General features: G+C 42.5%; 1 protein-coding gene across 10 annotated transcripts in view; it reads left to right on the plus strand.

Annotated features, from left to right (window-relative positions):
* The window catches only part of spns2 (SPNS lysolipid transporter 2, sphingosine-1-phosphate), a 78905-nt gene that overhangs the window by 23932 nt on the left and 33279 nt on the right, over positions 1-21694 (plus strand). For all 10 annotated transcript variants that reach the window (XM_081615148.1, XM_081615140.1, XM_081615143.1 and 7 more), the window contains 2 exons: positions 1578-1643; positions 20748-20884. In XM_081615148.1, coding sequence (XP_081471274.1) covers positions 1578-1643; positions 20748-20884 — 203 coding nt within the window. The remainder of the gene's footprint in view (positions 1-1577; positions 1644-20747; positions 20885-21694) is intronic.

The raw sequence follows: 21694 nt of genomic DNA on the forward strand, positions 1-21694 counted from the left end.
AATTTTTCTATGATTTGTTTTTGGTGAAATTCAACAGATCATTTAGTAGCAGTGATATACCAAACGTCACTATTTATCAGCAATTCATTTCAATGTCGTGCATACTGTAAATAGCTCCTGCATCGCCTTATTTAACGCGGTAGTGTCATTTGTCATTTTGGTGACAAATGAGTGCATTGACGCGGTAGGAGAGGTGCAGATAAAGAATCTATGCTATAGAGAATCGCAATCCTACTCCTATAAATTCTCAAAAATCGATTCTACGTCTTTGCTGCTCCCATTTGCGAGTTTACTGCATATTGCATTCGGCACCCACTCGGCCACTATACAACGACATCTCGCCTGCTGTGTATTTTGACTAGTTCTTTGATATTTTCCTGTTAGAGAAAACGCCGGGCAGCTAGGCTAACCTGATACTGGTAAATGAAGTTACAGAATTTTATGCACGAGAATATTTTCACTATAAACTGATGGAATTTGACGCGGTACAGAACCTTAGAGAATAGCTTTAAATAAAGGTGCTATTTGTTTACAGTCTTTTTCTCTCGTCCGTCACAATTTTTCACAAGTGTATTACCTCCCAAGATGTTACTTAATAATTTATCCGTTAGCCACAGTACCGTTACTGTGTTGAAGTGGTTTGGTTAGCTGTGAGGCAGCCAGGGAGGCAGACTGGGCTTCACTGCTAATCCATCCTTCTTGGATCTGGGTAACGGCTGTTTTAGCTTCTTTTCAAGACATTTATAGAGAACATGGCTCCTGTTAATTGTGCATCAATTGACTATTAAAGGGCTTTACTGATGTGCAGCTCTCCGAAATCAAACATGTCGGGATGGGTAGTGGAATGGTGTCTCGTTTTTTGGTAAATTTAAGTGGCAACAGCCAATCGCATGTGGACTTTTTCCAGTTTGGAGGTATAGCAGCACCAAGAAAGTTAGAATGCAAATACAGCTCTGGAAAAAATTAAGAGACAACTTAAATGATCAGTTTGTCTGATTTTACTTTTTGTGTGTTTTTTTTTAATTCTATGAAGTGCTGACAACATGCCTCTAGTATTTGATGCAGTGCTTTCAGACCTCAAACAATCCAAAGAAAACAAGTTCATATTCGTTTAGAAACAACAATACTAATGTTCTAACTCAGAAATCAATACTTGGTGGAAAAACCAGGAGGTTTTCAATGGGGTTCAGAGCAGTGGGCTCTTCATTTTTCCAGAGGTGTGGGTAAGGAGAGAAAAATGGGATTTCTTCTACTCTAAATAGGAGATTTTACACGTATTACTTCACGTAGATAAATGTTCTTAAGCACCGTGAAGCATAGACTTTACTGGTAGGTCTTTTTTAAGCTCAGCGCTGTATGGCAGCCTGCAGCACAAAAGAAAAAAATCCATTCCTCTTCATGGATTATAGTTGGATGACAGCCTCTTGGTAAAGTTCTTAGCTGTCAAGAGTCACAAAACACTTCCATAAAGCCTGACAGGATTGTGCTGCTAGTCTGATCAACTTCAGTGGTTGTGATTAAGTGTCTCATTACGCCTCGAAACAACACTTATGTTTTCTTCTTGTTCCCGTGTGCAGGCGTTCTGCTCGACATCCAGCGGCACTATGAGGTATCCGACAGTGGAGCCGGCTTGTTGCAAACAGGTAATTCTCCTTTAATCCCTTAATTACACATGAGAAGAAAAAAAAAGGCAGCTCCGCTCCTGAACGCATATCTATGCGATTACTGTAATTACCGCAGTAGTGTCATTTTAAAAGAATGGGACAATGAACAACAAGTGGTTGAACTGCAAATCTTTGGCTTTGATCTCAGCCTATAAAAATTAAATGTGTATTAACACAGATCCAGCAGCTACGTTTTCCCTTTTTTTTTTTTTTTAAACGGAAACTCAGATAAATTTGTTGGACACTAACTTTACAGACGTTTTAAAGAAAAACGTTTTTACCAGAGATGCAACAATTAGAATTTGACATTTAAAATTCACTTTAAGACCAATGATAAACATAGGACAAAGCTAAAAGAACGACCAAATGCTATGCTAGTGCAGCTAGCATAGCTAAAACACCAATTTCTGTACATATTCCCCAAAGAAGGTAATATTTCCTTAACATTTCCAAATTCATTTTTCAGTCTTTGATCTGTGACTGAGGTTAAAAATTAAATGTGATGAATAAAATGGAGTCTTTACACTCCGTCCAGCCAACTTGAATGAATGAAGAACGGCAGACATGTCTCAGTTTTCCATAAAAACACATTTTCTTTTAAATAACGTTCTTTCATTTCTAAATATCCCACTGATGCTAAAAATGCTCCTTCATTCCTGAATGAAAGTTGTTCACTCAGGAACAACTTCCACACTGAAGAGTGGTGTTGACATGCTAGCAAGGTGTGATGCATTCACTGTTCAGAAAAAAAGGTTGGATTGTTGAAGTTCTGACCGTTGAATTTAAGCGGGTCAGAGCCGTTGTCTAAATCTCCAAAATGCACAAAACATTCGCGATTTCAAGACTCCTATGACGCACATGTCGGCCTCAGATGACCTCTAGAAGTATGCGGTGGACTGAAAATGAAGCCATTTGTGTTTTTTGCTCTTATACCACTGTATCCCATCGTGACTCAAGCGACAGACTTGCGGTGGAAGCGTTTCCTCCCGGCAGCGTCAGTGCGGCAGGGAGGAAAACACAGCTCCAGTATGCGCGCTTCCAGAGTCTGACGACTCCGGTTTGGGGCAGGGCTTCCTGTGCCATTCCGAACCCCGAAATAAATCCATCTTTTAAGGAGATACCGTCCAAAGCCCTCTTATTGGAGGACAGGACCTCGTCTTGTCTCTGCCTGTGTGCTCAGGCTCGTCCAAACGCCGACCGCCTCTCCGCACACAAAGTGCCATTGAGGACAAGCGGGCAGGTTTAGAGTTGAGGCAGGGAAAGAATACGGTCCAGTGTTTCCCTCCACTTCACGCTGTGTCCCTGAGCTCACTCTGGTTGAACGGCGGGTTAGGGACGAAAATATCCAGCAGGAAAAGTAAAGTGTTTTCACTGAATTAGGCACTTGTTAACCCTCTAAATCTCATTTACACCTACAGTAATCTGGTTTTACTTGATCCTTTGTGTATTTTGTGCCTCCGACTCCTCATGTGAATTTGTGGTAATTGCCCTGAGTTGCAGAAAGTTTTCTGTCCGCTGTGTGCCTGCTGCAGACTCTGCGTTTGTATGGGAGAAACCAGAAATTATGAAGGGTGTTTTGTTTTCATTGGCTTGTTCTGTCTGCTGAGCACAGAACCACATTTGCAGAGACTCAAACACACTTGTGTTTGTTGACTTGCAGAGACATCTGATTTATCCCCTATACCTTTAAAGTCCATGAAAGGCCCTCATAAAGCCAGTGGCATAGAGTCACACCGTGACTGGGTCCTGTCTGTTTGCTCTGGACTCCACTTGGCCCCTGATATCCAGGTGACCCTTTTCTCACACCAGAGTGAGGAATTGTGCTTGCCGGGGCCTCGAGCTGTGAGAGCCGGGTGGGTGCAGACCCCGAACTTAGGTGTGAAGAAGAGGTTTGGAGGGTGACGTAATGCTGGTTCTGGAAACGAGAGAGTCTCAGCTCGATGTGTGGACATGGATGTTTACATTTTGCACATCCGGCGTTCCCCACCCCCAGCTTCCTTCTCCAGTGGGAACAATCCCCGCCTCTGTGAGCACCTGGCTGGTTCTGCCTTTCCTCCATCCTCTCTGGCCCGGCAGCTCGGCTCCACCTGGGAACGCAAACTGCAGACGTAGGTGTTTTGCAGGCGGTGGGCGTTGTCTCTCCGCGGCGGTTGTTACTCATTCGCTGCTGCCAGGTCAAACTGACCACACACCGCAAGTCACAGACTAAGCTAACAGCTGAGTAAGAATCACTTAACGAGCTCAAGGAAGAAGTTTTTTTTTTTTTTTTACAATCTTCTTTGGGTTTTCTTCAGACTTCAATAAAATTTCTTTATGTCAAGGTCAATGGCAAGTTGCTGCAGGAAATACCATCTTGACCAAACAGGGCTGTTGCTTCTTAGACCTGCTGCGACATTCTTGTTCCTACATCACAACATAGCCAGAAAAAACAACTCTGAATAAATCTGCGTGATTTATTGAGCACATGACACTGAGATCTTGTATGTCCGTAGCCAGGTCTTTATAAAAATTTATATTTCTGCCACATTGATTGAAAGAATTATACGGTACACACAGGATCGACTTCAGAAAACCTTTCTTCCACAGAAACATGCGCAAATGAGCTTTGTTTTAAACATGCCAAACACCTAGGGGGCAGCATAACGCAGCACTAAAACCTATGTCCACCAATCAGATTGCGTTAAAGCAACCATGACTTCCTATTAGGAATTAAACATGGTGCCAAATAATGATGTGGATACTGTTATTTGTTGCAGATGGTAATCCCATCAACTTTGATAAAGACAAAAAAAGTTTAGTCTCCTTAGCATGATGCTCCCACCACTTTGCTTCAAAGTGGTTGGTAAAGGGTTTCAAAATAAAATATTAAGAAGCGTGCATTATATTTTTAACACTTCATAATTACACACCACTTTGTGCTGGTCTATCATGTAAAATCCCCACAAAATACAGTGAAATCTATGATCCGAGGGTTGTAAAAATATCAATAATAATAATAATTAAAAAAATTCTCAATAATCTCTCCCTAGCAGCGCTGACCTGAATGTTTTTATTATTATTATTATTATTATTTTGCCATGTGTTGTGTTAACCCCGTGTTTACACACTCAGGAACAACACAAGGAAAATACCCTGCGGTGAGCCCAGCCTCTGCAGTGCAATTTGGAAACACAGATGCTTCCAAAAGCAGCTTGCACAACAGAAACGGACGAGGCGTGTGCTCACCTCTACCGAGCACATATGTCCTTCCAGGCCCAAAAAGGCAACGTCTCAGCTCTCAGGTGCCGAGAGGTCGATGTGCTCAAAGCTGTGCGTCAAGTCAGAGCGGAGGGGCGCTTTGTTGAGCCCGGAGGGTTGTGGCCCCAGCCAGCCGATCAGGCCCTTCAGAGCACCAGACCTAAATCGGCTCTGCTGCTGAAATATGGTTTGTGTGTGTGCGTGTGTGTGTGTGTGCGTGTGTGTGTGTGTGCGTGTGTGTGTGTGTGTGTGGTGTGTGGCCCTGGGGCAGAGGCTATCTGAAGTAACTGTGTCTCACACAGCTGTGGAGAGGACAGGCCCAAGGGTGCAGAGGGTATGGAAGGTTAATGGAGGAAAGGAGAGGGGGTTTCACCTGGATGGTGTTACCTTCCATGGAGGGGGGAGTTTGACTCCTTTAGTGAGGAACACGGAGAAATCTGAGAGAACATTTTTTTCCCCCCTCCTGATAGCATACTGTGCTTATTGTGTCCAAGCGCTTTGAGGCAAACTAGAAAAGTTAATGAGTTGAATTATCTCTCATAATGGAAGCTGGCATGATAATTATACCTCCCTGGTTTAGCATGGAGACGGTTATTGGGGTCAGCATGGCTAGATGTACAGTGGGTGAGGCAGCTTAATCAGGGGCCTGGGCTGGAAACGGCTCACGGACAGAGTGCGCTGCCGTCGTCCCTGCGTGGCAAACCCACCTTGTCTGAAACACGATACCAGCACACACACACACAGACACACATTGACTCTGCCCCGGTCTTGACAGGGTGTCAGTCTGCCGCAGCCAGCTAGAGACCTGTGAGAAATGAGGCCACAGCCACCATGTGAGACTAATGACCTCGGCTCGGCACACACATCCCAACGTGTCGCAGTTGTCTGTGTGAAGAATCCGAACGCACGCTACTAGCAGGAGGAGGTGAAGCACACCGTTATTTAATAGGCCAAAGAACAAAGGGTGTTGATGTAAGAAACAAAAAGTGAGCGGTGTGTGGTGAAAAATGTCAAATTAACAGGAAAAAACTATCACCCCTGCCCTGCCATTTCCTGTATTTTCCATTCAAAAAATGCTATGCTATACCGGAAACAACAACGATGTTGCCCATAGCAACTTGAATTCAGCAGAAGATCCTGAGTGTAGATCTGTTCAGTAGTTTAAACCTGAAAACTCTCAACACCACACTAAAACCCAACAACCTGAAGCCCTTTTTTATTTATAAATAATAAAAACCTCTTCTAGTTCTCGTCACAGGTGCATGTAGCATACAAGTTCATCAGTGTGGCTTGCACAGATGCTATAAACGTCCAGTCTATAAAGCCATTTTGTTCCTGGTTGTATCCCATTTTGTTTCCCTGCATGTGCAGTGAGCTGGTTGGCAGAAAATCTGCTTGTAAGTATTTTCGCACACAGAAATCTAAAGTTGTATCCACAGTTCCTAGAACTGACCAATTCAAAACTGAGCTTAACCGATTAGCCACACGTAGCCTTAGCAGCTAGCCGCCAGCCAACTGGACACGCTCAGATGCAGGCGAGGTTAGAAATTTTTTACATTTTAACTAGTGCAAAAATACCACAGTTGTTTCCTGAGTATTTCTAGGTTGATGGTGCATAAATAAACACCAGCAGAATGCATTGAAAAGTGCTTTAAATATTTGGGTTATTTTTGGTTACCGAGTTAGAAAACACAACTCCTGAAGCTGCAATTATGACTTGGGGGGGTCAGTTGTCAAACTAAACATCCAACATGGCTGCCAGGCATTAAAACATTGTGAAAATTGCGGACACAATTTAGGTGTAAGGACGTCAAAGCACTATAACCTCATTAAATTAGGGATTTTAAAAAAATCTAATTAGTTGTTCTGCAACTAATTTGGAAGTGAAGTCACTCCTAGTTCCTTGTTCCAACTTCCAAAACAAATCAAGCACAGCGTTAGCCCCGTCGGGCTAACCTCATTATCAGCATGCCCAGGCAGTCCTATTTTGGCCATGATGGATAAAAATATCCGCATAAATTTATAGATTCCTTTGCAAAATGACTGATTCACATTATATTTTTGTGGACAATGTGGAGACAAGGCCAAAGCCAACAAGACAACAACCAAAACAAAAGGCAAAGCACTTCAAGAACATGAAAGAAGACACCAAGAAGGCTACATTGGCCATGGTGCATCACATGACCAACATTTTAGGTGATATGTGTCAGTTAGAGATGTTTAGTATCACAAAGAAGTCTCTCTGTCCTTTTTAAGTGGGACGTCAAACTACCGTTGCTCGATCAGCTGTTTTGGCCGGTCACTGCCACTCCTATTTTGTCTCTTGGCCTCAACAGTATCCCTAGTTACCTCTCTGCCCCCTTCTCTCTCTCTCCCTCTCTCTCTCAGCAGTTTGGCAGCTGCTGTTGCCTTGTTGTCACTTGCAGAAGCAAAGGCCGAATGTGACATGAGAGGAAACGATAGGAGAAGAACGAACCACCTGCGACTTCCTCCTTCTTCCTCTCGCACGGCGTCGAGTGTTAATCTTCTCCGCTATTGATTCCCAAAGCCGGGTGATTTCACTGCAGTGTTGTTCACCGGCCTTTACGCCACCCCACCCCTCCCGCCTCCCTCCCCTGCTGTGATAAGAATAGAGCGATGACCTGATGATGCATTGACATCACAGCAGTGTGGCTGTGTGTCTCCGTCTCTGGTCATTTTATTAGGCCATGTCTCCAAAGGGGGCAGCTGTTGGGTGACGATTGGCACGCCGCCTCAGTCGACTTCCTCCCCTTCGCCTCTTGTTGATCAACCCGCGTCCTGCGGATGAAGGAATAAATACACAACCAGGTCTTTCGCAGACTTTCATTCGGATTTGACCTTGCTTGCACTTTCAAGTGCAAACAAATGTGGAAGACAACCATGCAAATCTGAAGCAAAAGTCAGCGGCCAAGCGTTTGGGAGCATCAACTGTGTGACAAATTTTCTCCTCTTCTGCAGCCATGTGACATCAGCAGATCAATCGGATTGCTCGCAATCGGACACGTGCGGTCCATTTGTGTTGCTGATCTGTTTCCATCATTGCCATCGTAAGGCCAGCATGCAAATCGCCACATGTTGGGCTTGTCGTTAGGTTGTCTGTCCCTGCAGTTGCTGCAGTAACAAGCAGGAATAGAAAAACTCCTCTCTCTGCGCTCAGCCGCTCTGCGACAGAAAATGGTTCAAAAATAATAAGCACCCCTGGTGTTCCCAGCAAGTTCCTACATTGCTCATTTTTGTTTGTTCATGGTCGGATAAACCTACCGACTCTCTTCATTCGTACCAGACTGCTTGCCGTGTTTGGACGCAAGCAACGCGCAAAAGACCAGGCCCCTGTTTGCTCCAGCCAGCCGGGCCGTGTAATTCTCCCCAGATGCAGCTCTCGCGTCGACCAGGTATAGTGGAAACATTCGCCGCAGCTGCAGAGATGAGTCATCAGAGTGCCTGCGACACTCAATAAAACAAAAGGGTTGGCTTAGCACGCCAGCTTCTGCAGGAATTAGCTGCTCATTTCATAGAAACTGTGCTGCATATGGGATTTATCACGATGGGACGCAACGCTCTGGTTAGGCGGCGTTGTTGAAATGTGAGCTGGAAGGGATTCCTGGAGAATAACCGGGGATCAGAAAATGTCAGGAATGCAGAAACGTTTGGGGCTCCGGCATGCAGGGCAGGGGGCGCAGGGGAAATCCACGACGAGGAAACGTGATGCACGGGAATGTGTGAGAAGTTTCAGTCTCTCACAGTGGCTCAGGTGTCCTACTCACACCGGAGTTATGTGCTGCACCCTCCCACAGCAGTCCTTCAAAACCATTAGACGGGGAAACAAGGCCGCCACTCCTTTTCTTGAGAACTCGCAAGACAGAAGCGAGAGAAGCTGCAGAGCACCGGAAACTACCAGCTAAAGGTTATCTGGATGATTTGTGTCAATGTCAAGCCTCCGTAGAGACCGACGACTGCAACAGAACGACACGTTTCGAACAGGTTTTCTGCTCTTTGTGCCCGGGAAGAGAAAAATGTAAAACATGCAAAACCATGCTGGGAAACTCATCATCTATTTACTGGATTTAAACACAAAGGTGTGATTGTGTGGTCTGAAAGCGAAAGAAACATTTTCAGGTCTCCAGTTCGAGTGGAAGGACCGCTGACCAGCTCTGTTTACACTGGCTCTGGATGCCTCTCAGAAATAGTTTATGTTGAACACCACTGGGTAAATTAAACTTTTGGATGTTTTGGCCTGGACCTACATATCCTTCAGGCTTTTCATTAGCTTCGTTAACCCCTTTAAGTTTTACCAGCTTTGCAATGTGCGCAATAAACATGAGCGTGATTTCTGTTTTTCTGAGGAAAAACACTGAGAGTGGGTTTGATCCACATGAGTCTACAGCAACTTGAATTTACTTCAGGTCTGATGTGGATGTGTGATTTAATGTTGTATTCTCTCAAACTGAAAAAAAAGAAAAAAAGAAACCAAAAAAACACTCCTTTTAACCCCTTAACCCTCACCCCCAGAAAATACAACGGAAAAACGGCCCACAGGCGTCCCGCTGCATGTTAAGCGGTTTTTAAAACAAATCTTCAATAATGTTCCTCTTTGGCTGTGTATTCTGTGTCTATATATTCTCGTTTTGAACTTGAGCTGCACTTTGCTGTTTTACTCAAAAGCAAAGAATGAAATGAAAGCACGGAGCTTCTTCTGTTGCTGAAAAAGAATCAACCGTTTCTTACTCCCTTTTAACTCGACATCAAACCAAGCAGATGAAATAAATAACTGCAAACTGTATGGGAACACAGCAGACTGTGATGAGAACATTAGCTCTTGTTGAGAGCTAATGCTGAGAAAGTCACAGACAGTTCAACAACAACCGGCACCTTAATACTAATCATTAAAAAAAAAAACAGCCTTAGACAACAGGTACTTGGGGTTGGATTTAAATATTTAAGAATAAAGCCGTAATATATAATATTATCATACATGCATTATTAATGATGTTGTTCAGACTGCGCTCAGTCAGAAACAATTAAGCATAAACCTGAGAGGCTCAATCCCTTTCTTACTGTGATTATATTTGTTTTTATTAGAAATAACACCATGCTAATACAGGATTAGCTCTAAATAAGATGTGCTGCACACAGAGAGGAGAGATGTTATTAAAGAGCTCTGCAATTCAGAGGTTTACTGATGTCGCTAATTAACTGTCATGCTGTTTCACTCCTTCCTTTTTTTGTGAGGTGTTTCTGTACTTGGATGTGCACATCTGCCTTAAATGTGAGAAAAAAAACTTTAATTCTGACACGCTTGACTGCATGTCTGTAATTTTGTGCGATCGCGTCTTCGGTCGACCTCCCAGCCGATTAAAATGTCACCAGGAACTCGGGCTGAAACGATTGATCTGATTAATCGCGATTAATCGATTATTGAAATAACCATCAACTAATTTAGTGATCGATTAATCGTTAACAGGAGTGTACAAACTCAAAAAACGGCCATTTGCTGAAAGAACAGCACACTCAGAGCAGTAATTAAGCACATTTTGCTATCTAATTATTAACTGGTCATGCAAAAGTTAAACACTGAATCTATAAATAATCAAGCGTTCACTAAAGGAATACTATGTTCCTGGATTTTGGGCAAAATGTTTTATTTTATTATTTAAAAAAGGAATTGAAAAATGTGTTTATTTGCATCTTTTAATGTATTTCTAATATTGTATGGAAATGCTTAAGTAACTAAATGAAATATCTGCAGAATGTGCCAGTGATTTTTAAAAATTTATATATATCCGATTAATCGATTCATCGTTAGTACTTGTTACCTGGAACAGAGCCGAATGATCGGTTTCAGTTCTGAGAAAGGACAAGTGCGGCTTTAGCGTCCAGTACAGTCAATTCTTTGTGTGATGACATCCTCGGTATGCAGGGTTGGGTTACCTGTTGTGTTTCCGCAGCAAAGCCTGCAACACGCGACACGGTGTACGATCTGAAAGGGTTGATCAGTGTGTGGGTTTTGTGTTACATTGGAGTGTTTTGTCATTATGAAAGGTGAGTCACTGGTTCACTATGGTGACACACAGAGATCCTTCCCAAAATTAGCAACAGCATAATCTCTCATTGTGTAGGGAGGGAAGAATTTCAGCTAAGATCCACAGGAGTCCATTCATGCCGCCCAGAAAGAAGCCGTCATTTAAGGTGTTGTAACGATGAAACTCGCAGAGGCGCGAAGGTGGAAGACAGTAAACACGCACTGAAGCCGAGTGTTTGCACCGACACCTCAGGCACACACCCTGTCCACTGCGGACAGGTCAAGGCGGCTCTCGGACATGTTATTTTTTTAATGCTGCCGAGCGGCCACTCCTTGACTGCAGACATGCACAGACTTGCAGAAGGGATCTGCATCTCCTGTTCCTGTAATTCAGCCTCTGGCAGCTGATGGACATGCAGATTCATCAAACTGTGGTTCCTCGTTTAGACAGTCCGGCTGCATAGCTGTGAGGGCCACTGAGGGAAATGCCCAAATATCTAACCAATTTGGAGCAGTAAATATAGAAATGATGTTTGCTTTGGAAAACTCTCAGACAGTGACATTTAATTATCTTTTCATTTGGTACTTGCATCCAAATTCTTACTTTCTTTCCTACATTTTGCTTGATGGGTTGCACAATAACATAAATATGTTAAATACCTCACATTTAATCTTTTGAATCTCAGAGAAAAAGCATAATGGAGACACCCTAACATTTTTGGTTTACACCTTTACTGTTGGGAGAAGAAGCTGTGCTGCATTTTTAACACACATAGAAAAAAAAACTGATCTCACATCAACGTAAGCAGCCGGCTGTATTTTTTATTTTTTTGCAATAAAAGTGAAGGACGAAATGAAGGCGGCGTCCAGCAGTCGGATGCAGAGCCTTTGGTGGTAGTGGGGGTGGAATCCTGCGTTTCACAGGGAAATCTCCCTCCTCATGGCGTCAAGGAATATCAATCAGACACACACGCACATCTCTGCATGTCCTGCTGATGCAGTGGAGAGTGAGTCACCCACAGAGGTATTGTTGTGACTGGCCAATCAAAGTGTGGCTATCTCCTTGTGTGAGGGATGGTAAAGTGTTCAGGCGGGCCGGATTGTTCTGTAGAGGCTTGATTGTTTTTGCTTTTTTTGGCTACGCTTTACTTCACAACCTTATAAAGATGAAGCGTAATTAGATACTGATTTAAATAAGCACCCTACGGTGTTTTCACGCCTGACAGTCCGGTCTTGGTTCGACTGGGAACCAAAGTTGTGACATTTGTTACATTGTCAGCTGGTGCAGTTCGTTTTTTCACTGCACTTTATCAAAATTAACCAAACCCTTTGAAAAACATGTTCACCTTCCTCGCCTGTGGTGGCTCTGCACCAAGAGCCACCGAAGGAAACGACACGGAAACCTCAGAGGAAGACATGAGCAACTTTCATCTATTCTTCCCCAAATTACCTGGACTTTCTAAGCAAACAAACTAGAATTTGATTAAACGGGGCTGGTTTGAATCCAAGCTTCGGAAGAACAACAAGGTATAAAGATAAGTTAAGATATTCTTTATATCTTAAAGAATAAAAAGAATATCTTATCTTTACCTTATCATAAAAATAAGATAAGGTAGGGTATTTTTATTGTCCCCTAATGGAGTTTCTTTGAGCTCAAGAAACCACAGTACATAAGCGTTCAGTACAGATAATAGAACTACAATTCGGACTGAATTCAAGGTTTTAAAACGGCAGTATCACCCTCACATATAAAAACAAGAACAAGAAATGGATAAATATTTAATTAACGTACAAGATCAAATATAACTTGAAGCTCAATAAAGGAATTCCCTGCCATTCTCCGAAAAACATCAACACATGTTGATAAGAAAACCTGTTGATGTTTTTCCATCAACAGGGTGCCACTTACAACGATGGATAATAAATAATAACGGTGATTAGTAATTAAAATTGAAGGTGGCACATCTAGCTCTAATTGGCTTTTTTAGCGTCTTGTAGCTGAGTCTGCCTATCAGCATCAGCTAACTGCTGCTTTCATTGGTGCTCTTTTCTCCGTCATGTCCCTCTGCCAGGGATGACAAGATGATTAACCTGTGACTAGCGCCGCTGCAGCTGCACAGTAATGTTACACCCGAATACCAGACTCGGGTGTCCGTCCTTCCAGGTAACTGATTCACACATAGTCTGTGAGAAAAATGCTCGGCGTCTCATTAGGAATTTGAATAATATTATTTTGGCTCTTTCGCTAGAGGTGAACGTCCATCCATCCATCCATTTTCTTCCGCTTATCCGGGGTCGGGTCGCGGGGGCAGCAGCTTCAGAAGGGAGGCCCAGACTTCCCTCTCCCCAGCCACTTCTTCCAGCTCCTCCGGGGGAATCCCAAGGTGTTCCCAGGCCAGCCGAGAGACGTAATCCCTCCAGCATGTCCTGGGTCTTCCCTGAGGTCTCCTCCCGGTGGGACGTGCCCGGAACACCTCACCAGAGAGGCGTCCAGGAGGCATCCTGACCAGATGCCCGAGCCACCTCAACTGGCTCCTCTCGACGTGGAGGAGCAGCGGCTCTACTCTGAGTCCCTCCCGGATGACCGAGCTTCTCACCCTATCTCTAAGGGAGAGCCCAGCCACCCTGCGGAGGAAACCCATTTCGGCCGCTTGTACCCGTGATCTCGTTCTTTCGGTCATGACCCAAAGCTCATGACCATAGATGAGGGTGGGAACGTAGATCGACCGGTAAATCGAGAGCTTCGCTTTTTGGCTCAGCTCTCTCTTCACCACTACAGACCGGTACAGCGCCCGCTTCACAGTAGACGCTGCCCCAATCCGCCTGTCGATCTCCCGTTCCCTTCTTCCCTCATTCGTGAACAAGATCCCCAGATACTTAAACTCCTCCACTTGAGGCAGGACGACCCCCCTGACCCGGAGAAGGCACTCTACCCTTTTCCAGCTCAAGACCATGGCCTCGGATTTGGAGGCACTGAGCCTCATCCCGGCCGCTTCATACTCGGCTGCGAACCGCTACAGTGAGAGCTGTAGATCACGTTCCGATGAAGCCAACAGGACCACATCATCCGCAAAAAGCAGAGATGCGATCCTAAGGCCACCAAAACGGATCCTCTCAACACCTCGGCTGCGACTAGAAATTCTGTCCATAAAAGTAATGAACAGAATCGAGGTGAATAGAGGTGAACGTGAAACTGAAAATAGGTTGCTTTGTCACGGGAAGGCGCGAGATTCTCACAGTGTGACGACTTAAAGTAAAACAGTTTCGAGCTTAAATGTACAAATATGAAGGAAGAGTTGTTGTTTTTTTAAATAGGAAAACAGTAATTTTATACACGAGCTAAAATAAAAACAGAATAAACACACTTATTGTATATAACATCAATGCTTACTAGTTTCACAAGTTAGCTTTAGTTAGCTCATGCAGCTAGCCTGCTTACAAAAGATGCTAACTTGCTAGCTGTATTGTTAAAAGTGTTTCATTAAAAAATACTGGCCGGTGAAGCTCTTTTATTTCCACACTGTCTCTGTTTGTTTGTGTTTTTTGTTTCTAAACAGTAAAAAAAAATTTCTTTCATATAAATAAAGCAAAACATGTATAAGTTTTCTTTTAGCCAGGTGAATGGAAGCAACAGCATCAGGTTGGGGATTTTGCTGACATGTTTTTAGCGTCTCGTTAAATCTGTAGGGATGGTGAGGCCGGTTTTTTTTCTTTTTACTGTTCTGCAATTTTCTGACACTTTCAGGTAACATGCCTGAGTCGTGTTACCAGTATATGACCCAGGCATAGTCACAAGTACATAACCGAGAGTCCAGCTATTTTCTGCATTATATGAAATGATTAACCTGTTTGCTCTACGCAAGCTTTAAAGTCTTAAGCGATTAAAAACACCATTGTCCGGAAAGCTTTACACAACTTTCAAATGTTACAGTAAGTACTCCCTAAATTTACCACCGGATTATTATTATTATTATTATTACTGCACAATAATTCACCTCCAAACATCCCTTTCGAGTCACCGTTGAGGAATTTCCAATTCGTCACGACCTGTAAACAATGGCTTTTAAAAGGCGAGGAATCCGTGTTTGTCGGGCTAATAGCGAGGCCAATGTTTGTTACATAAGCCTAATGATAATGGCAGGATGGGAGCTGATACTGTAGGGCTTGTTTGAGTTGCAGTGTACAGTTGAGTCAGTTCGCCGAGAGGTACGTGAGGTCACTGGTCTCCATCATTAGGCCAGCACCGCATCCTCACTTAAACTTAGTCCACCGTTGTTTTGTGCCAATGCATCTAGAAATAAGTACCACACTGTTTATTTACATGCACAATGGGAAACAATAATGTCCTTTTTGTTTGATGGTTGTAATATTACATGCTGTGATAATCAAAATTAATTGCTCAACACAAACCAGATGGTCTAATCATTTCCTTATAAAAAAAACCCAGTTGTTTTTCCTGACTCACTGTATTCCAGGTATCATCTCGTCCTGCTCCGCATTTGCGACATTATTTTTTGTAAGAATAAGATCTGAATCTCTTCTGCTGCATCGATCACATGGATGTGTCTTTGTTGTGCTCCGCTGCTGAAAATATGAAGGAACGGCATCAAGATGACAGATGACTCAGGAATGTGTCATTTAAAACTAGCTAGACCACCTTTAACCATACTGGACGGCCTCTTACAGCGGAATTGTGAAGAGACTTTAGAAATCCTGATTTGTTGAACATGCTTAATTAGCTTTGTTAAAGGTAAAGAATACATTTTCTAACAAGATTTTAAAAAAACGTTTTTTTGCTGTTTCTCTTACACCTAAATGAGATAATCAAGCTAATGTAATAAATCAGATAATCTAAGTAGTTTTAATACTAGACTGATACAAGTAAATGCAAAGTGTGGTTTTAATAGATTTTTTTTTCTTTTAATCTAATAGCGATTCAAACCACCTTGGACCTACGTGGAAAAGTGATGTCCCTCTTTGTTAAATCCGGAATTAACTCTGATTAACTACATTTGTCTTTTAAAGGCGAGTTCAGTTTTACTAGCCACACCTTGGTCTGACTACTGGATGACCTGTAAACCAGTTTGACAGCATGAAGTAGGCTAAACACCTCAAAAGTCAACACATCATGCCTCAATCTAAAGGAATTCAACAATAAATATGGAAGAAGAAGTCACTGACAGCCATTTTCAACGTGTTACGCACGTTATTCATTTAGTGCATATTAGCTGTTCTGGAGGCTAAAGCTAACATCTAATCCAAGAAAGACCACAACGTGAAACTGAAGAAGTTCAGAGAGTAGGTCACAATTTTGTAATCGCTTCAAAAATTCTTCACTATTTCTTTGAAAAGTTGAGATATTTTTAAGCAGTTTTAGAGGGTCACAGACGGGACCGTTTAGCGTCAGTTTGAGCGCCGCTACTTCCTACAGAGTCTTTATGATGACAGGACATGTCCTGGTCTGTTACAGGTATAACATAGGTTTTAGGTCTCTGAGGCAGCCTCATGTAGGAAGAACCCTCAACTGTTGACTTCAGAAGACCTCCCCACAAAAAAACCTTTCTGTTGCTTATTTGTTTTAAACGCAAATTTCACACCAACATGCTTCTGTGTTTGTGCAGGGCACATGCTTCGCTGTCAGTCTCAACACTCATTCCAGGCGCTCTGGAATGAGATCATAGATGATAACTTCACTAGTTAACCTTTGGTTTGATTCCATGTAGGAAGGAATGCTCTTTCTTCAGAAGGGTTTGTCTGTTTCTTTTCAATTTAGGCATCTAAACAAAAACCTTTGCATTCTAATGGGAGGTGATGGTAGCTATTCAAAAGAGAGATTTCTTTACTGTCACAGGAGTTTAAATCCAGTTCTTAGCTGTGGCTCTACGTACAACTAAGGCTCTTTAGTGACACCGTAACATTTTCATTGCGAGCCCGTCGCTTGTTTATACGTTTCCGGTCTTCAGAGTCTTTGAGAGATGAAAACGTGTTTCAATGACATCATAAGATCATAGCGCCATATAGTGGCTTGGCATGACAACTGCACCGAATTCAAGGTGTCTTTCTAAACGTGGAACATTTCTCCCCAATCAACATTGAAAACACTGGCAGTTCCCACACAGAGGTGTTGTGAAAACTTGGCCCAAAAGTGTTTTTATATATATATATATATAATATTTGTTTTGTCTTGAGTTACTCAGATGTGGCCTTATCTGTTTCCCTGTAGTCTGTTCTTCTTTTAATCTGAAAATAATACAGTTTAAGGAAAGATGAACGTGATTAGACTGTCAAAACCTGACTTCATTTGCATGTGATGACATCGTTATGAGGTGATAATGTGGCTCAAGAGAATGAAAAGAAAATCAACAAATTACAGGATGTACCACACGCACACACACTCGCACACACTCTCTCAGTCATGCAAACACTCGTGGGTGGTGACATTTGTGCCTCCTAATGACTTCCAGTAGGAAAAACAACACAAAAAATCTGATACTGTTGACAGTGGCATTGGCCAGCTCATTAAAACTCACGTGGACCAGCTGGTGGTGGATGATTGGTGACCTCTCCCATGTCTTATCTTGACTGCAGAATCCACCATTAAACATGTGAATGTGTGTGTGTGAGCTAGAATATGTCCTGCAGTGATGTGGCTTCAGGCTGAGTTGACACAAATCATTTAAGAAAACTGGCCGTCACTCAGCAGTGAACTTAGTGTGTTTTAATGAATGTCGACAGACGTCACATCCAAGAGCTGCTCAATACTTGTTACGTAATGACCCTTTAAAGGCAAACACAACCCCAATGTCCTGTAAAAAATATTAGTAAACCAAATTAGATATCAGTTTGTTTTAATATCAGTTTTCTAATATGAGATTTTTCTGTCATTAAAATAACAGCATTGATGTTAAAAGGGTAGGTTCATATCTATAATGTTATTGTCTCCCAATAAATCAGATCAAAATTGGACCATGGTGTCTTTTTTTGTGTTTTGCAGCTCAAATGCTGAAAACTGATTTTTTTTTTTAAACCTCTTGCATAAATTATCTAAAAGGTATGAAACCTATTAGTATTTACATAAATGTAGCATCTCCTGCTTGTTTTATTTTGTTATTTTTGGATAATTATTCTTTTTTGCTTCATAAAGATTAAATCAAATTTAGTGGCAAACACTTTGACATGTAAGCAGTTTGGTCTTTCGGAGAACAATCAAAAAGTGTAAATATATGTTTTTGTTTATGTTTGTAGATTTAAAAGAAGCACAACATCATTTTGTACACAGGCAAATGCTATAAAAGGTACAAAGTATTTTATTTGATCTTATTCCTTTAAAAAAATACAACCAGAGAGCTTATTAACAACTCTTCTTATTTAACTAACAAATGCTCCATGAATACCATGAGCATCAAAGTGTGCAGTGACTAATCTAAATACCTGCCACGATGTTATATAAAAAGATTTTATTATGTTAAGTAACTGTTCTCCTAAAAATAGATTTTTAAATGGATATCCTTTCTCTTCTTTGTTTTATTACACCAGAATATCACATGTTGAAAACGACAGCTTCTATAATCTGATTATTGTCTGTTATCCTGCGGGTTGGACTCAGCAGCTGTGGGACTGCGATGCCTCTATCTTATGTAACGAGACCCCCAACCCTTCCTCCTCCTCCTCCTCATTTTGCTCTCTCATCTGTCCCTCTGCGTTCCTCCTCTGTATGTTTAGTCTGATGATATGACACAACACTTCCCCAGTTTACCCCGGCGCTGTCAAGGGCAACATTTCTGCCCCTTTTTTTTTTTTTTTTTTTTTTTGCTCTGCGTACACACAAAAAAAAACCTGAACTCTGCTTTAAAACTCCTTACTTATGTTTGGATTTTCTTCATATATGTTGCCTCCACAACACGGGCGTAGCTGTCCAAGTACAGCCAGGTTGTTGCAATTAGAGGAGCGCTTGTGCTCGTTTAACTGAAACATAAGTTCGCTTGTACGAAATTAAGGCAGGAATTATTTATGGGGGAGCAGGAGCAGAGGTCCTCTTCATCTGCAGCGCCGCTGCTGCCTGATGTATCGCTTTAAACGGCTTCAGATCTGGTTTGAATAATTATAATTCCAGCTGTTTTACATTAAACCCTGACATGTTCCCAGATCCCCCTCTAAAAACCGTCCACAGCTCTCTTTATTTAGTTTGATGGTGACACTTGCAGCCTGATTCTGTCACTTTTTTCACCCCGTGACTCCTTAAGGGGGCTACTGCGGGAGGCTGCATCTCTGGAACACTTCATTTTTATCTCCGCCGTTTGTCTTCATAAATCTAATCACCCGCAAATGGCCTTATCAGTGCTCTGCGTTTAATGCTCTCATGCTGAGGTACTCGTAATAAGTGTAGGTGAAGTATAATGTGATCCCTGTGAGGGGCGTCCTCTGGCAGTCCTTGTCAGTGTCTCTGGCGTGCCGCTGTCTCACAGCTGATCTGAACCGGACCGGTCCTGACTTAATAAGTCGTCCAGGGAGCTGGAAACAGTTTGCTCAGCTCAGCTGGGATTTTTTTTTTTTTGGGGGGGGGAACTTTCACAACAAAGTGCACAATGAAGCAACAAAGTAACAAAATACCTGCACAGGCATAAGCTGGTATGAGATTCTGTCGGTATGATGAAAATATCTCAGTTTTCACCTAAATGTTAACCAAAAAGCCACGACATCATCGAATCGCTTACTTAAAACGGAAAGCCAGCTTTTATTTCGACTGCTGCTGCAATGCTGTAAAATGTTATGGCAGGTATAATTATGTTATCTACTGCATTTATTTTTTAAATGTTTTGGTACATGAATTTAAGCAAAAGATAAAAATGTAAACTTATATTTAGAAGTTGTTTTAACATTTTTTTGTTGTGGTTTTGCTCTATAGAATAAACATTTGTAAATATTAGTTATATTAATCATGATGAATCAGTTTTTTAAATAATCGTTAACTAATTTAGTAATCGATTGATCGTTTAGTGGAGTACTCGGAGTTTAAAAAGGCAATTTACTGAAAGAACAACACAGCAGTAATTAAGCCAAAACTCTACACAAAAGACGCACATTTCGTTTTTAAGATAAAAAAAACATGTTCTACCCCAGAACTTCTCAAGTAGCATGGTTTTAGTTTCACTTGGTCCAAATTTGGTAAAAAAATAAAAGTAAAAAAATCTATTATGCACCTTGTTAATTGTTGTTTGGTTAATCCTAAAAACAGATCAGCCCCACACTGTTGATGTTAAAACGAGCAGAAAGAGCTCAGCTTCTCACATGTTGATGTTAGAACATTTATTTATTTTTGTTAGCTACAGAAGCATCCTTTGCTGCAAATGATCACTAAAGGAATGCTTTGTTATTTCATTTTAGGCAACGCAATGTTTATTTTTCTTAAGAAAAAGAAACTGCAATTTTTGCTTATTTGCATAATATTTTTAATGTATTACAAAAGCTTAAGTGGCCAATACGTCAGGCTACCGTCCTCTTTTAGTTTGAATGGTTTTATTTGTTGCAAGTGACCAGAAACTTCCAAATATGTCCTTGTTATGAGTCAAGAAAATGTGTTGTGACCTTCTTCTAGCTACCAGTGTAAAGCAACAAGTGGGGGAGGGGCAGCTCTGTTATTTTCTACTTCATATTGCCACACAGACTTCAGTCAAGTTCTTTTTAAGAGCCTGTTAGGTTTGTTGCTGTGCAGACCAACAAACCTAACAGCGGTAAATAATAAATGCCTGTCATTTCTGGCTCCTTGACTGCAACCAAAGTAACATCTCCTTTCTTTCCCTCCACAGTCTTCATCTGCAGCTTCATGGTGGCTGTTCCCATCTTCGGTTACATGGGCGACCGCTTCAACAGAAGGATCATCCTGAGCGGTGGCATTTTCTTCTGGTCTACCGTGACCATGTTGAGCTCGTTCATCGGCAAAGAGGTACGGCGTAGCTCCCGCTCTCACGGAAACCGCCGGTCAGTGGCAGCCGGGAAGCCTCCCCTCCTCCCCCACTTTTCCTTCTCCCCCCGGCGTCGCTCTGTCAGACGTCTTCCCCCGGACAGTGATGGGCTAATTAGTCTGTTGTGATCTGGATATGCTCGATGTTAAGGCAAGCGAGATGAAATGACACGCTCATTAAGTCAGACAGCAGCTTCGCCTTTGAAGACGTTCTTTAAGTCTGCAGCCTTCCCTCGCTGTCCTCCTCTCTCTATCTCACTGGCTGCCAGCCAGTAGGCTAATGAAGGGTCATCCCTCAGAGTTGTATCAATTACAGTCTTGCGGAAGATAAGGCCGTGCCGTTTCATTGCCCAATAAATGTGTGGATGGTCCAGCTAGGTAGACCTGATGTTCACCCCAGATTGAATTTCTGCAGAAATGGATGTGTGGCATTAAGGGCCGAGTTAGTTACGTTAACGCGCAGCACACGACACGTCTGCAAAGCAGCATTACGGAGTCCTGCAGCGTTGTGTCTCTGGCGAGTAAGCCGGCTCGCTGCCGTGGCTCTTCAGATTTGTCGATGGGATTGACAGCGCAGAGATGGCGGACGGTCTCAGGAGGCCACACTTTGATGGAAATCCTCCTCAGACTCATCCGCTCTGAGCTAAAATTGCAGACTCTTGCCTGTTGAGGGATGAACAACAGGAAAATAAGGCCTGACTGCTTGTGTCAAGGGTCTCTGACAGATGCCATATAGGATGCAGAATGTGGACAAGCTTGTTCCAGTCAAATAAAACCAGGCTGGTTACCTGT

The sequence above is a fragment of the Poecilia reticulata genome, chromosome 14, assembly GCF_904066995.2.
Source record: "Poecilia reticulata chromosome 14, P_reticulata-male-v2, whole genome shotgun sequence".
Taxonomy (NCBI): Eukaryota; Metazoa; Chordata; class Actinopteri; order Cyprinodontiformes; family Poeciliidae; genus Poecilia; species Poecilia reticulata.